Source organism: Equus quagga, chromosome 8 (genome assembly GCF_021613505.1).
Source record: "Equus quagga isolate Etosha38 chromosome 8, UCLA_HA_Equagga_1.0, whole genome shotgun sequence".
NCBI classification, from domain to species: domain Eukaryota; kingdom Metazoa; phylum Chordata; class Mammalia; order Perissodactyla; family Equidae; genus Equus; species Equus quagga.
In genome coordinates, this window is record NC_060274.1 from 81,316,439 (window position 1) to 81,330,746 (window position 14,308).

Consider the following 14,308-nt stretch of genomic DNA (forward strand, 5'->3'; position numbering starts at 1 on the left):
AACATTCTGTTATTTTGTTTAAAAGGCTCTTTTTGGGGAAAAAGAAAAATATTGTGATAGAAGTTATTCCTTGTTAGGAAACAAGATAAAACTTTAGTTTACAGAGCACTTAAGTGATTTGCATTTTATCAGAAGACAGGACTTAGTCCTAAATATATTTTTAAGAGATAAATTTGCCAAAATGATAACATTTAACATAAATGGGTTGTCGACAAAAATAATCCATAGCCAATGTATAAATGAAAATTTGGGTGAGTTTATTCTGAGCTAAAATGTGAGGACCATGGCCCAGGGCCTTTCTTCCTGAAGGAAAAACGGGCATCAAAGAAGTGGGGTGTATAGTGTGGTTATATACCCCCAAAGAGGATGTTTCACATATGATTGAAATGTCCCTTTTACAACAGTCGCGAGACTGCTCTGTCGGCACAGTGATTGATGGAAACAGCAGGTAAGTCTGCTGTCTCGGTGGACACAGCAGGGTGGCAGGTCTGTTGTCTCGAGGTGGGTGGTCAGTCACAGGTGAGCTGGGTGGTCAGAGGTGGGTGCAGCAATCAGTTCCTAGCCTAGGAAGAGATGCTCATCCTTAAGGAAATGCCAATGTGGGGGGAAGTTGCACCTTTATCTTAAGGCCATTTGTTCTTGCCATAGGAAATGTTTAAAGCAGATATACAATGCATGCTGAATGGCCACGTCAGGCCCTTTTGGAAAAAACAAAGTTAGGCCAAATTAGGTTTATACAAAATGGCTTCCTCATATACTCCAATATATCCTATTGCTTGCCATTTCTATTTGTGAGGGTATAAAGAGAACAGAATGCATTAACCTGCCTTTCTGAGTCAGGGATGACTGGCATTCTAATTGGAACAAATGTTTCCTCTCCCAGTGTCCTAGGACTGCATTCATTGAGGCATCAAACACAAATCTCCCATTTCAAGATGGATTTCCCTTAAGAAACTAGTCCTTGGCTTTCTTTTTACAAACTGGGATTCTGTGAGTATAATTCTAATTCTTTTAGAATATTTGCATTTTTTTAATACAAATTTTGGGGACAATAGCTACAGACTCCGTAAGAAGACATACCCCTAGTCTCTAGAACAATGCTTGCTATACTCAAATTACTGAATAGATAAATGAATAGCTGGAGTAAATGAATTAAAGAACAGATGAAAAGAACTTGGGCTCTGGAGTCAAATAAACCTGGATACAAACTCCTGTTCCACAACTTCATGTCTGACCCGAGGAAACATACTGAATCTCTTGGGTCTCTATCTATTGTAAAGCCAGGACAACGATATCTACCTCACAAAGATATTATAAATATGTTGATATTTGCATCTTTACAATTGGACTGACAGGCCTTTTCATCTGTCTGTTTTTTATTGCTTTACTGAGGCTTCGATAAGGTCATTGCCACCACATGTCCCTGTCGTTACTGTTCCCCGTTTAGCCATGGCTTGTCTTTCCTATTTCTGTTAACTGATTTAGAACAAAAAACTAGTTAGCTAGATTGCTAGTAAAGTAGGTAAAACCAAGATTGTTAGATAAAGCAGGAGTAAGTAGGCTCTGTGTGAAGGGTTGATGGATTTTGTTTTGAGTAAATTTCATAATTTTTCGTAGATAGTTAACGTAACATTTAATTTGCTGCTCAGATGTTTTTGGCTTTCTCTTCAGTTTTAACCTGTGTTTTGACTAACGTTGCTGCAAGAGTGACTTTAAGATTCATAAGTGATTATTGAAATATTTTAATACTTGAAGACAATGCCCAACAGATTCTAATGACTATAGTTTGATGAACAAATTAGAAATCAAAAGTTCCAGAAATCAAGAACATCAGATTAGGCCAGCTATTTGCTCAAGGAAAAATATTTTTAATTTAATCTCTCTCAGGAAGATTCCCATTTAGTTTTAGGTAAAACATGATTAGCAAGGGAATTAAATTAATCAACATTTCCAATCACAAAACTCTAAGGATAGCAAAGACATCCATGAACACAGATTTTTTACTGACTTCACAATTAGAAATTACTTGATTAGTTTTTCCATCTGTGTCTTTTCATAAATAGTAAAAAAAAAAATAAGTTTGGAGTTACATTTAACAAAGGATGAACAATTGAAATAAGGAAAAATGAGTAACAAAGAATTCCCTGCCTTCTATGTGAAGGGCAGAACATTGATTTACCTTGGCCAGGTTGCTCCACCAAATCCATAATGCTGATGTCCTTTGCCCATGCCATAAGGAGGTTCACATTTTGGCGTGTATTCCTCAGGGAGTGATATGGGTATCATCCCGCCATATTCCCTTTCAGCGCCCCATGGAAGCCTACATTGTTGGAGCGACTCCCTTAATTCCTGATACCTGTGAAAAAACAGAGACTTTTGAAATAGCTTCAGCTTGAAATGCTATGGTCTGAATGTTTTTGTCCTCCAAAATTCATATGTTGAAATCCTAATGTCTAATCTGATCCTATAAGAAGGTGGGCCTTTAGGAAATGACTGAGTCATGGGGGCCCTCATGAATGGGACTAAAGCTCTTAAAAAGAAGACCCCGGAGAGCTTGCTAGCCCCTTCCACCGTGTGAGGACACAGCGAGAAGGCACCAGCTATGAATTAGGAAGAAGGCTCTCACCAGAATGTGACTATGCTGGTGCTGTGACCCTAGACGTCCAGCTGCAGAACTGTGAGGAATAAACGTTTGCTGTTGATAAGCCACCCGGCCTGTGGTATTTTGTTACAGAAGCTTGAATGGATTAAGACAACTAAAATTCATCTAGCTTCAAAGTTATTTTTAGATTACATTTTCAGAACACAGGATTCTCAGTGCTGGGTAGATTATGATAGATGTTGGTTATTTAGGCATCATCAGATTGCTGAACGAATGAGGTCAAACTCCTGAGGGGCTACAGATTATCTTTTTTCTTTTTTACAGTTGTAGTTTGTGTGCTTGTCTCTTACACATCTTTATTGAGATATAATTCCCATGCCATACAATTCATCCATTTAAAGTGTACAATTAAATGGTTTTTAGTATATTCACAAATATATACAACCACCACCACAATAAGTTTAGAACATTTTCATCACCTCAAAAAAACCCCTTGTACCTTTAGCCATCATCCCCTCCACTACTTCCTCTCCACCCTAGCCCTAAGCAACCACTAGTCTACTTTCTGTCTCTATAGATTTGCCTATTCTGGACATTTCACATAAATGAAATCATATATGTGGTCTTTTTTGACTGTATCACATATCAGTAGCTCATTCCTTTTTATAGTTGAATAGTATTCCATTGTATGGATATACATATTTTCTTTATCCATTCATCAGTTGATGGACATTTGGGTTGTTTCCACCTTTTGGCTATTGTGAATAGTGCTGCTATGAACATTAACGTACAAATTTTTGTTTGAATACTTATTTTCAGTTCTTTGGGGGTATATACCTAGTAGTAGAATGCAGGGTCATATAGTAATTCTATGTTTAATTTTTGAGGAATTGTCAAACTCTTTTCCACAGTGGCTGCACCAATTTACATTCCCATCAGCAATGTACTAGGGATCCAGTTTCTCCACATCACTGCCAACACTTATTTTCGTTTTTTTTTTTCATTATAGTCATCCTAGTGCATGTGAAGTGGTATCTCTTTGTGGCTTTGATTTGCAATTCCCTAACGACTAATGATGTCCAGCATCTTTCTATATGTTTATTGACAATGTGTATATGTTCTTTGGAGAGATATCTATTCAGATCCTTTGCCACTTTTTTTTTTTTTAAAGATTTTAGTTTTCCTTTTTCTCCCCAAAGCCCCCTGGTACATAGTTGTGTATTTTTAGTTGTGGGTCCTTCTAGTTGTGGCATGTGGGACGCCACCTCAGCGTGGCCTGAAGAGCAGTGCCATGTCCGTGCCCAGGATCCAAACCGGCAAAACCCTGGGCTGACGAAGCAGAGCACGTGAACTTAACCACTGGGCCACAGGGCTGGCCCCCCTTTGCCACTTTTAAATTGGGCTGTCTTTTTTTAATTGAGGTATAAGAGTTCTTTGTATATTCTAGATTCAAAATCCTTATTAGATATATGATTTGCAAATAGTTTTTCATATTCTGTATGTTGTCTTTTCATTTTTCTTGATAGCATCCTTTGAAGCACAAAAGTTTTAAATTTTGATGAGGTCCAATTTATTTATTTTTTCTTTTGTTGCTTGTGCTTTTAGCATCATATCTAAATACATTGCCAAATCCAATATCATGAAGATTTACTCCTATGTTTTCTTCTAATAGCACTTATAGTTTTAGCTCTTACATTTAGGTCTCTGTTCCATGTTGAGTTAATTTTTATATGTGGTGTGAGATAATGGTACAACTTCATTCTTTTCCTTGTGGGTAACCAGTTGTCCCAGCACTGCTATTGAAAGACTAATCTTTCCCCATTGAGTGGTCTTGGCTACAGATTATCTTGATTTTTAAAAATGGAGAGTACTGTAAAGGAGCAGAAGCACTTGCTTCTAAGCTCTATCTAGAGCTCCTTTAACAGTGGTTCTCAAAGTCTGGACCATGTACCAGCAGCATCAGCATCTCCTAAAAGCTTGTTAGAAATACAAATTCTCAGGCTCTAACTCAGACCTAGGAATCAGAATTTCTGGCCATGGGGCCCAGTAATCTGTTTTCACAAGCCCACTAGATGATTGTTATGCATACCAAAGTTTTAGAAGCATTGCCCTATTCAATAGTTACCTTTCATAGAAATCAGGTCTCCAGTAGCCCCACCCCTTACAACTGTACCATTCAGTAGGCTGGAGACATGGAAGTTTCCTAAATTGGCTGGTAGGGCCTAGTCTGATCTTGAAAACTCGTAGTTCTGATGACTTTTTCTGCTCGCTCTTAACAAGGGAGTGTAGGACAGGAACTCTGACTTGTTCACTGTTGTAACCATGCTTTATAGGAAGTACTCAGTGGATGTCTGTTGAGTGAAAAAGCAAGACTAAAAGAGATGGATTTGTTTCCTGGACTGTAGCCTATGACACCGGAATGAAAGCTTCAGGCTAGGGAGAAGGCCTCACAAAACACTTAAGAATATCTGGCAAAAGATCTGCTTGCTAATTAGGAAGGATTTAATGACTTCCAGTTTCCAGTAATGGCAGTCTAGATTATTTGGACTAAGCTTCCCACTGAAAACAACTAAAAATGCTGAAAGGGGAGCTTTTAGGTGGGTGAACATGTGGAGATGTGGGGAGAGTAGTGAGCTGAGAGAGCATAGAAGCTCGGTGCCCCTTCCTACATACCGTGGCCTATGCATCTCTTCCATCTGGGTGTTCCTGAGTTATATCCTTTTATAATAGACCTGTAATCTATCACCAAGAAATGAACAGTATAATGTTCTAGAGAACAAAGAGCATTGATCTATGACAGTTTCCCCAGCACAGCAAAAAGAGAGCAAGTCATTGTAGACAAGGGCTTTGCCACACTCACCAGAGAATCCCCAGGATATAGCATAGTGTCTTGCAAATACATGACATTCAGCAAATATTTATTGACTAGGAGGTCTTCCTTGAGAGCAGATAAGACATAGAAATCTTAAAAAGGGAACTAATTGTACTTTGGGTTAAATTTTCTTGGAGAAGTTGAATTCTATTTCTATTTGACTTTTATTGATTTGCCTGGAGAAGACAAAATAAAACAAAAAAGTGCTGAAAAGGAAAAAAATCTTAAAAGCAACTAGTTAATGAAACAGAAAGGGATAGCAGGGCACCGTGAGAGGGAAAATAGGAATCCTGAGAGGTAAACAAGTGCAGAAGCCACCTTTGCCCTTATGGCTGTGCCAATTCTGGCAAATTCCATTTTCGTTTTAACGACTTGCAGGGCAAGGGGTACAGAAATCAGCCAGGTGAGAGATCTAAAGGAGATTATCTCCGCAATAACCTGGGACCTTAAAAGTCAACCTTCTCATGTTAAAGGTGAGTCAGAAGTAAACTAGCTCTCTCATTGTCGTCTGCCCAAGTTGCCATCTGGCCAAAACTTGACCTTGGATTTACATGGTCCAGGATAGGTAGAATACCCCCAGGCACCTTGCACCTTGCAGGAAAGATGGGATTCCTTCCTGGAGGAAGGATTCTTGGGGGAATCATTGTCTAAGATGAGTTCTAAAGGATGAGTAGGACATCTGAATGGAAGACAGGGAATATTCTAGGCTGGGAGAATAACATGCAACAAGGCCTAGAGGTTAGAGAGGCTATGGAATTGAAAATTGCTGACAATGTTGGCTCCAGAATCCTTCTTAGGGAAGGACTTGCTTTGTTTGATAAAATATTTTGTTAGGCTGCTAGGTGTAGAGACACACCCTCTGCAAGTCTGTGTTGGTAAGAGGTTAAGCAGCCTATGATTGATTCAGCTGCTCTGCAGTGGGAGGGATTTGGTTTTGCTCTTTAGAGAGAAAAGAGGAATAAAGGGAGAGGAAGAAGAGAAAAGCCAGCAGGACGTAGAAGGCTGGGGATTGCACTGGATGACAAGCCAGTGAGAGAACCATGCTGACAGTTGGGCTAAAGGACTTTTGAGCATATGGAAGTTATGGCTAATAGGGGCTTTAAGTTATGTGGCATATGGTGCAATGTGATTCTTCCTCTTGGCCTCTAACCAATCAGTGAAATTTACCAGGCTCACAAATGCTCTGTGTGGGTGAAGTCTTTGGGGGAAACTGAAGAATGACTGAGTTTTGCATCTGGGTCAAAATGTTGTTGAACAGAAGCAGCATAAGTAGAGCCAGGAAACCAAGTCAGTAATGACCACCCCCTACCCCAATCCTGGGAATTTGGATAAATTTTCAGGAGAAGGCTTTGGCCTTCCAAAAGGTATGGAATAAAGATTTGAGTGGAACTTACCTAGCCCTTAAGGGCTGAGAAAATAGAGTTAGATTTTGGGCCAAATCAGTAAAGCTCATACAGAATTCAGGAATTTGAGGCACAGTAGAGAAGAGTTGTGGTGACAGGCGAAGAGAGAAAAACTAGAACAATATCCTGTGGGGCCTAATAAGCCTTTTGCACTATGCTGTCTGAGTACTGGGGGGCCAGTTAGACACATGGGAGAGGAGCTCAGAGAGAGAGGTATGGACTGTGGAGTTACTTTCTTCTTTGTAGCAGTACAGTGCTGCCTTAATGTAATCCCTCAGTAGATATTTGCCGAATAGAATGAAGAACTAACACTCAGGACTGTCTTATAAATGGAACGCTTTATCTCATAAAGTCACTAGATAGGGGTTCACAAACTATGGTCCATAGGCCAAATCCAACCTACTGCCTGTTTTTGTAAGTAAAATTTTATTGGCATGCAGTCATGACCATTCATTATATATTGTTTAATGTCTATGGCTGTATTTGCCCTACAACAGCAGAGTTGAGTAGTTTGACAGAGACTGTAAAGCCTAAAATATTTACTATCTGGTCCATTATAGAAGAAGTTTGCCAACCTCTGCACTAGCTAGTCAAGGAGAATCTGGGTGACCACTGATTTGGGGTGCCATAGAAGGAGTGGCAGCATTCAGCTCTCAGACCTCTGAGGACTTCACCAGCTCTGTGATTATGATCACCAGACACAGTTTGGGGGGCATGACAAGTGAAAATATTTAAACACATTTGATTAATGACAACCTAAGCTTTAATATCAAAGTTTTTAAAAGCTACATTTAAATTAGATGAGTCAATTTCTCAACATCTGACCCCATATATTACATTGTCCCAGGAAGATGAGCCAGTAGAAAATGTTAATCAATCATTTGGGTTGGCTTCATCTGAAAAGCCAGTAAGTCGCAGGAAACCATTTGAAATAAAAAGCAAAGCAAAAAATAAGTCATATTTCTTTTTTCTTGTAGGGTCTCACATTCCCCCCTTAGCTTTAATACTAACAGCATTTTATAGAAGGAACTAATTAATATAAATATTGAAGTTTTAGGATTAAATAATTTTAAAGTTTAAATAATACATGTCACCAGAACAAAGAAAATAATTTAATAACAAAGAAAAGATGTTATTAGTGCTGCATTCTGTAGCCACATAAAATTAAATGTTTACTTGTTTTTGAGAAAGATATGTTCCCTATGGATGGACCGATATCTTGCTTTGGAGTCACTTTACAGAATTTTGAGTATTATATTCCAAATTTGGGGGGGCTGAATTTAGCCAGTAATTATTAGAAGTCACGATTAAAGGAAACCTTAGAACAAACATACTCTCGTTTTTAGTTGGCAGAGAGCTAATAGTGAAAAAAAATTCAGGAGTCAGAAACAGTGGAATGAATCCAGAAGCAAAATGGGAACATATAATGAAATCTTAAGCAATTCTCAAGGCACTTTCTTAATTGATGTTTGTTGGCCTAATGAGCTAGAGAACTTGCTAGAGGTAAGGAGACGCCAACTGAATGGGAAAGGGAGACAGGCCTCTGTGATGATTTTGAATAGCTCTACCTGCCATTCTTAAATTTTCAGTGGAAGAAATACAAAAGAATATCACCCACTTATTAATATTTTTAAAGCAGATCAAATCAAAGTGACCTTAATAGTGACTACTGTAATTGCTCAAAAAATATACCAGTGAAGAAAGTAACTGAAATATAAAGATTAACTTGCCCTGGGACAATGAGTAAGCCAGAACCATAATCCTGATTTTCTGACTGTTTTCAGTGCCTTCTGCTAGCCCAGTGGCTCTCAAAATAAGCTGAAAAGCTTCTAAAAATGCAGATTCCCTAGATGCACCACAGACTTAGTGAGTCAGAATATCTACAGATAGGGCCTGAGAATCGGTATTTTTAAAAAGCATCTCAGGTGATTTTGATATGCTCCATCTGCATACCAATGCTGGGTAACAATGGAGCTAGACTGCGTTGCCTATGCTGGAAAGAAAAAAAAGTAGGCTGATGTGAGGAAATCATTTTGTGTTGCTGTTGGAATTGCTGAGTTAGTTCAAAACACATTATGATATTTAAAAGAGACATCCCCTCAAGTATACCCACATTTAGAAAGTTAAGCTGCTGAGAGCTAACATATACCAGGACTCATGTTCATCCTTACCATTGTGAAGTGTAATTCCTACAAGCCAGGAGCTTTGTGTTTTGTTTTGCTTTTGAGATACCTCGAGGTTTGAGTTGGAAGCCACAGACCCTGAACCTAATCTTTTTAAAATTTAATTTAATTTAATTTAATTGAGGTCATACTAGTTTATAACTGGGAAATTTCAACTGTACATTATTATTTGTCAGTCACCATGTATATGTGTCCCTTTAGTTCTTATGCCCACCCCTCAACCCCCTTTGCCTCTAGCGACCACTAATCTGTTCTCTTTGTCCATGTATTTGTTTATCTTCCACATACGAGTAAAATCATATGGTGTTCGTCATCCTCTGTCTGGCTTATTTTGCTTAACATAATACCCTCAAGGTCCATCTATGTTGTTGCAAATGGGATGATTTTGTCTTTTTTATGGCTGAGTAGCATTCCATTGTATATATATACACCACATCTTCTTTATCCATTCATCAGTTGATGGGCACTTGGGTTGCTTCCATGTCTCATTGTGAATAATGGTGCAGTGAACACAGGGGTGCATAAGTCTCTTTGAATTGTTGATTTCAAGTTCTTTGGATAAATACCCAGTAGTGGGATAGCTGGTATCTCTATTTTTAATTTTTTGAGAAATCTCCATAGTGTTTTCCATAGTGGCTGCACCATTTTGCAGGCTCATCCATAGTGTATGAGAGTTCCCTTTCCTCCATATCCTCTCCAACATTTGTTGTTTTTTTTTCTTGATAATTATGGCCATTCTAACAGATGCAAGGTGATATCTAAGTGTAGTTTTGATATGCATTTCCCTAATGATTAGTGATGTTGAACATCTTTTCATGTGCCTGTTAGCCATCTGTATATCTTCTTTGGAAAAATGTCTGTTCATAGCCTCTACTCATTTTTTGATTGGGTTGTTTTTTTGTTGTTGAGTTGTACGAGTTTTTATACATTTTGGAGATTAACCCCTTGTCAGATATATGATTTGCAAATATTTTCTCCCAGTTGGTGGATTGGCTTTTAGTTTTGTTGCTGATTTCCTTTGCCTTGCAGAAGCTCTTTAGTCTGATAACGTCCCATTTGTTTATTTTTTGTTTCCCTTACCCTAGTAGACATGGTATTTGAAAAAATCCTTCTAAGACCCATGTCAAACAGTGTACTCCCTATACTTTCTCCTAGGAGTTTTATGGTTTCATGTCTTACCTTCAAGTGTTTAATCCATTTTGAGATAATTTTTGTGTATGGCAAAATGTAATGGTCTACTTTCATTCTTTTGCCTGTGGCTGTCCAGTTTTCCCAACATCATTTATTGAAGAGACTTTCCTTTCTCCATTGTATGTTCTTAGCTCCTTTGTTGAAGATTAGCTGTCAATAGATGTGTGGTTTTCTTTGTGGACTTTCACTTCTGTTCCATTGATCTGTGTGTCTGTTTTTGTACCAGTACCGTGCTGTTTGGGTTACTATAGCTTTGTAGTATATGTGTATATATATATATACATATATTATTATTTGGTTTTTTTGAGGAAGATCAGCCCTGAGCTAACATCTGCTGCCAATCCTCCTCTTTTTTGCTGAGGAAGATTGGCCCTGAGCTAACACACATGCCCATTTTCCTCTATTATATGTGAGATGCCTACCACAGCATGGCTTGCCAAGCGGTGCCATGTCCACACCCGGGATGCGAACCAGCAAACCCTGGGCTGCTGAAGTGGAACACGTGAACTTAACTGCTGTGCCACTGGGCTAGCCCCTGTGGTATATTTTGAAGTCAGGGATTGTGATGCCTCCAGCTTTATTCTTTTTTCTCAGGATTGGGACATTTTCCAATCCATGTACATGGAATATCTTTCCATTTCTTTGTCATCATCAATTTCTTTCAGTAATGTCTTATAGTTTTCATTGTATAGGTCTTTCACCTCCTTGGTTAAATTTACTTCTAGATATTTTATCCTTTTTGTTGTGATTGTAAATGGGATTGTATGCTTGAGTTCTTTTTCTGTTAGTTTGTTATTAGAGTATAGAAAAGCAACTGATTTTTGTAAGTTTGTTTTGTACCCTGCAACTTTGCTGTAGTTGTTGATTATTTCTAACAGTTTTCTGATTGATTCTTTAGGTTTTTCTATACATAAAATGATGTTGTCTGGCAACAGCGAGAGTTTCACTTCTTCATTGCCAATTTGGATACCTTTTACTTCTTTTTCTTGCCTAATTGCTCTCCCTCAAACCTGTAGCACCATGTTGAATAAGAGTGGCAAGAGTGGGCACTCTTGTCTTGTTCCTGTTCTCAGAGGGATGGCTTTCAGTTTTTCCCTGTTGAGTATGATGTTGGCTGTGGGTTTGTTACATATGGCCTTTCTTATGTTGAGGTGCTTTCCTTCTATACCTATTTTATTCACTTTTTATCATAAATGGATGTTGGATCTTGTCAAATACTTTCTCTGCATCTATTGAGATGATCATTTGTTTTTTAATCTCCACTTTGGTAATGTGGTGTATCACACTGATTGATTTGAAGATGTTGAACCATCTCTGCATCCTTGGTAAAAATCCCACTTGATCATGGTATGATCTTTTTAATGTATTGCTCTATTCAGTTGGCCAGTATTTTGTTGAGAATTTTTGCATCTATGTTCATCAGTGATATTGGCCTGGAATTTTCCTTCTTTGTGTTGTCCTTGTCTGGTTTTGGGATACAGGTGATGTTGGCCTCATAGAATGTGTTAGGAAGTGCTCTATTGTCTTCAATTTTTTCTAATAGCTTGAGAAGGATAGATGTTAAATCTTCTTTGAGTGTTTGGTAGAATTCTCCAAGAGAAACTATCTGGTCATGAACTTTTATTTTTTGGGAGGTTTTTGATTACTGTTTCAATCTCTTTACTTGTGATTGGTCTATTCAGATTCTCCATTTCTTGATTCAGTTTTGGGAGGCTGTATGATTCTAAGAATTTCTTCTTCTAGATTGTCCAATTGTTGGCATATAGTTTTTCATAGTATTCTGTTATAATCCTTTGTATTTCTGTGGTATCTGTTGTAATTTCTCCTCTTTCATGTCTAATTTTATTTATTTGAGCCTTCTGTCTTTTTTCTTAGTGAGTCTGGCTAAGGGCTTGTCAATTTTGTTTATCTTCTTGAAGAACCAGCTCTTAGTTTCATTGATCCTTTCTACTGTTTTTTTTTTGGTTTCAATTTCATTTATTTCTCTCTAATTTTTATTATTTCCTTCCTTCTGCTGACTTTGGGTTTTGTTTGTTCTTCTTTTTCTAATTCTCTTAGGTGTTGTTTAAAATTAGTTATTTGAGATTTTTCTTGTTTGTTAAGGTAAGCCTGTATTGCTATAAATTTCTCTCTTAGGACCACTTTTGCTGCATCCCATATGAGTTGGTATGGTGTATTTTCATTTTCATTTGTCTCCAGATATTTTTTTATTTCTTTTAATTTCTTTAATGATCCACTGGTTGTTCAGTAGCATCTTGTTTAGTCTCCACATATTTGTCACTTTCCCAGCTTTTTTCTTGTAGTTGAGTTCTAGTTTCATAGCATTGTGGTTGGAAAAGATGTGATATGATTTCAATCTTCTTGAATTTATTGAGGCTTGCCTTGTTTCCCAACATATGGTCTATCTTTGAGAATATTCCATGTGCACTTGAGAAGAATATGTATTCTGCTGTTTTTGGATGGAGTGTTCTATATATATCTATTAAGTCTATCTGGTCTAGTTCTTTGTTTAATTCTACTATTTTCTTGTTGATTCTTGTCTTGATGACTTAACTATTGATGTAAGTGGGGTTTTAAGGTTACTTACTATTATTGTGTTGCTGTTAATACCTCCTTTTAGGTATGTTCATAGTTGCTTTATGTACTTTGGTGGTATTGTGTTAGGTACATATATATTTATGTGTTGGTAGAGCGTCCCTTTTATCATATACTGCCCCTCTTTGTCTCTCATTACCTGTTTTATCTTGAAGTCTACTTTGTCTGATGTAAGTATGGCAACACCTACTTTCTTTTGTTTGCCATTAGCTTGGAGTATCATCTTCCTTCCCTTCACTCTGAGCCTGTGTTTGTCTTTAGAGCTCAGATGTGTTTCCTAGAGGCAGCATATTGTTGCATCTTGTTTTTTAAACCCATCCAGCCACTCTGTCTTTTGATTGGAGATTCGATCCATTTACATTTAGAGTGATTATTGGTAGATGAGGGCTTTAATACTGCCATTTTATCATTTGTTTTCTGATTGTTTGTATTTCCCTTGTTTCTTGTCCGGTGTATTCCAGACTGCCAATTCAGTCTGCTAGTTCTTTATGATGGTTTTCTCAGTTTTCTCTTTATTTATCATTTGTTTCTCTGTTCCGATTTTTTGCTTAGTGGCTGAACCTATTCTTAAGTAGTTAGTGTCTGCAATGATAGAGCAGATGTACCGATGTTATTCTGATGACACTCTCCAGGGCAATTCAGAAGAATAATATTGAGAGAAGAAAGAACCTCTATTACTGTAAGCTGCCCTGCTGCGTTTGAAAAGAGAGTTAAAAGGAGGGGTTCTGAGGATACATGATCATCCTGGCTTCCCCATTTGGGGACTATGAAAAGAAAGAATTCACATGGAATACAAGGGAAAGCAAGTTTTAGTTATTAGGAGCCAGGGACATGTTTGTACCTAGATATTGCTTAAAATGATACCTTATATTAGTTTATAGGTAACTGAAAATATGTTGTGTTTAATTTTATAGTCAGTTAATGAAAAGCAATATTTTCACTTCTTGTGAATTGCACACCAGTTGGTTTTGGAGCCAATTACTAACCAACCATAGGACCATTTATGTAGAAGTGATCAAGATTTCAGTGAAAAGCCCTACACGAGTGCTTTTCAGGGCACAGTGAATTCCATCATATATAGCAGTCCTAAATGCCTACTCAGATCCCTTTTGGCCAAATATAAACCCTCACATTGCTGCTTTGGAGCCAGGGACAATTGTCCATCTCCAGATCACACAAGATCTGCTCAGGGTTTCCTCTGACTCAAGTAAGGCCTGCCTAGTCTGAGGGCCCTTGCAGCTGAGTAGGAATTTAGTGCTGACAGTCACTTTTGGGAATCACGTAACAGTAGAAGAGCAGGTGCAGCAAGGACTGATTCAGAAGTGAGTTGAGTCCTCTTTCCCACAAATATGAAAATATTCCTTTTCATTACATGAAAAAGTTTACAAAAAAATACGTTGAATATGATCTTTAAATTAAAAAAAAGGGATGGGACACATATTGAGATGTTAACAGTGGTTAT

At 37.8% G+C, this 14,308-nt stretch overlaps 1 protein-coding gene across 1 annotated transcript in view; it reads right to left on the reverse strand.

Moving 5' to 3' along the window:
• C8H7orf31 (chromosome 8 C7orf31 homolog) overlaps positions 1-14,308 on the reverse strand; it is a 52,699-nt gene that overhangs the window by 35,600 nt on the left and 2,791 nt on the right. Inside the window, exon 3 of the mRNA XM_046670738.1 lies at positions 2,180-2,356. Coding sequence (XP_046526694.1) covers positions 2,180-2,356 — 177 coding nt within the window. The remainder of the gene's footprint in view (positions 1-2,179; positions 2,357-14,308) is intronic.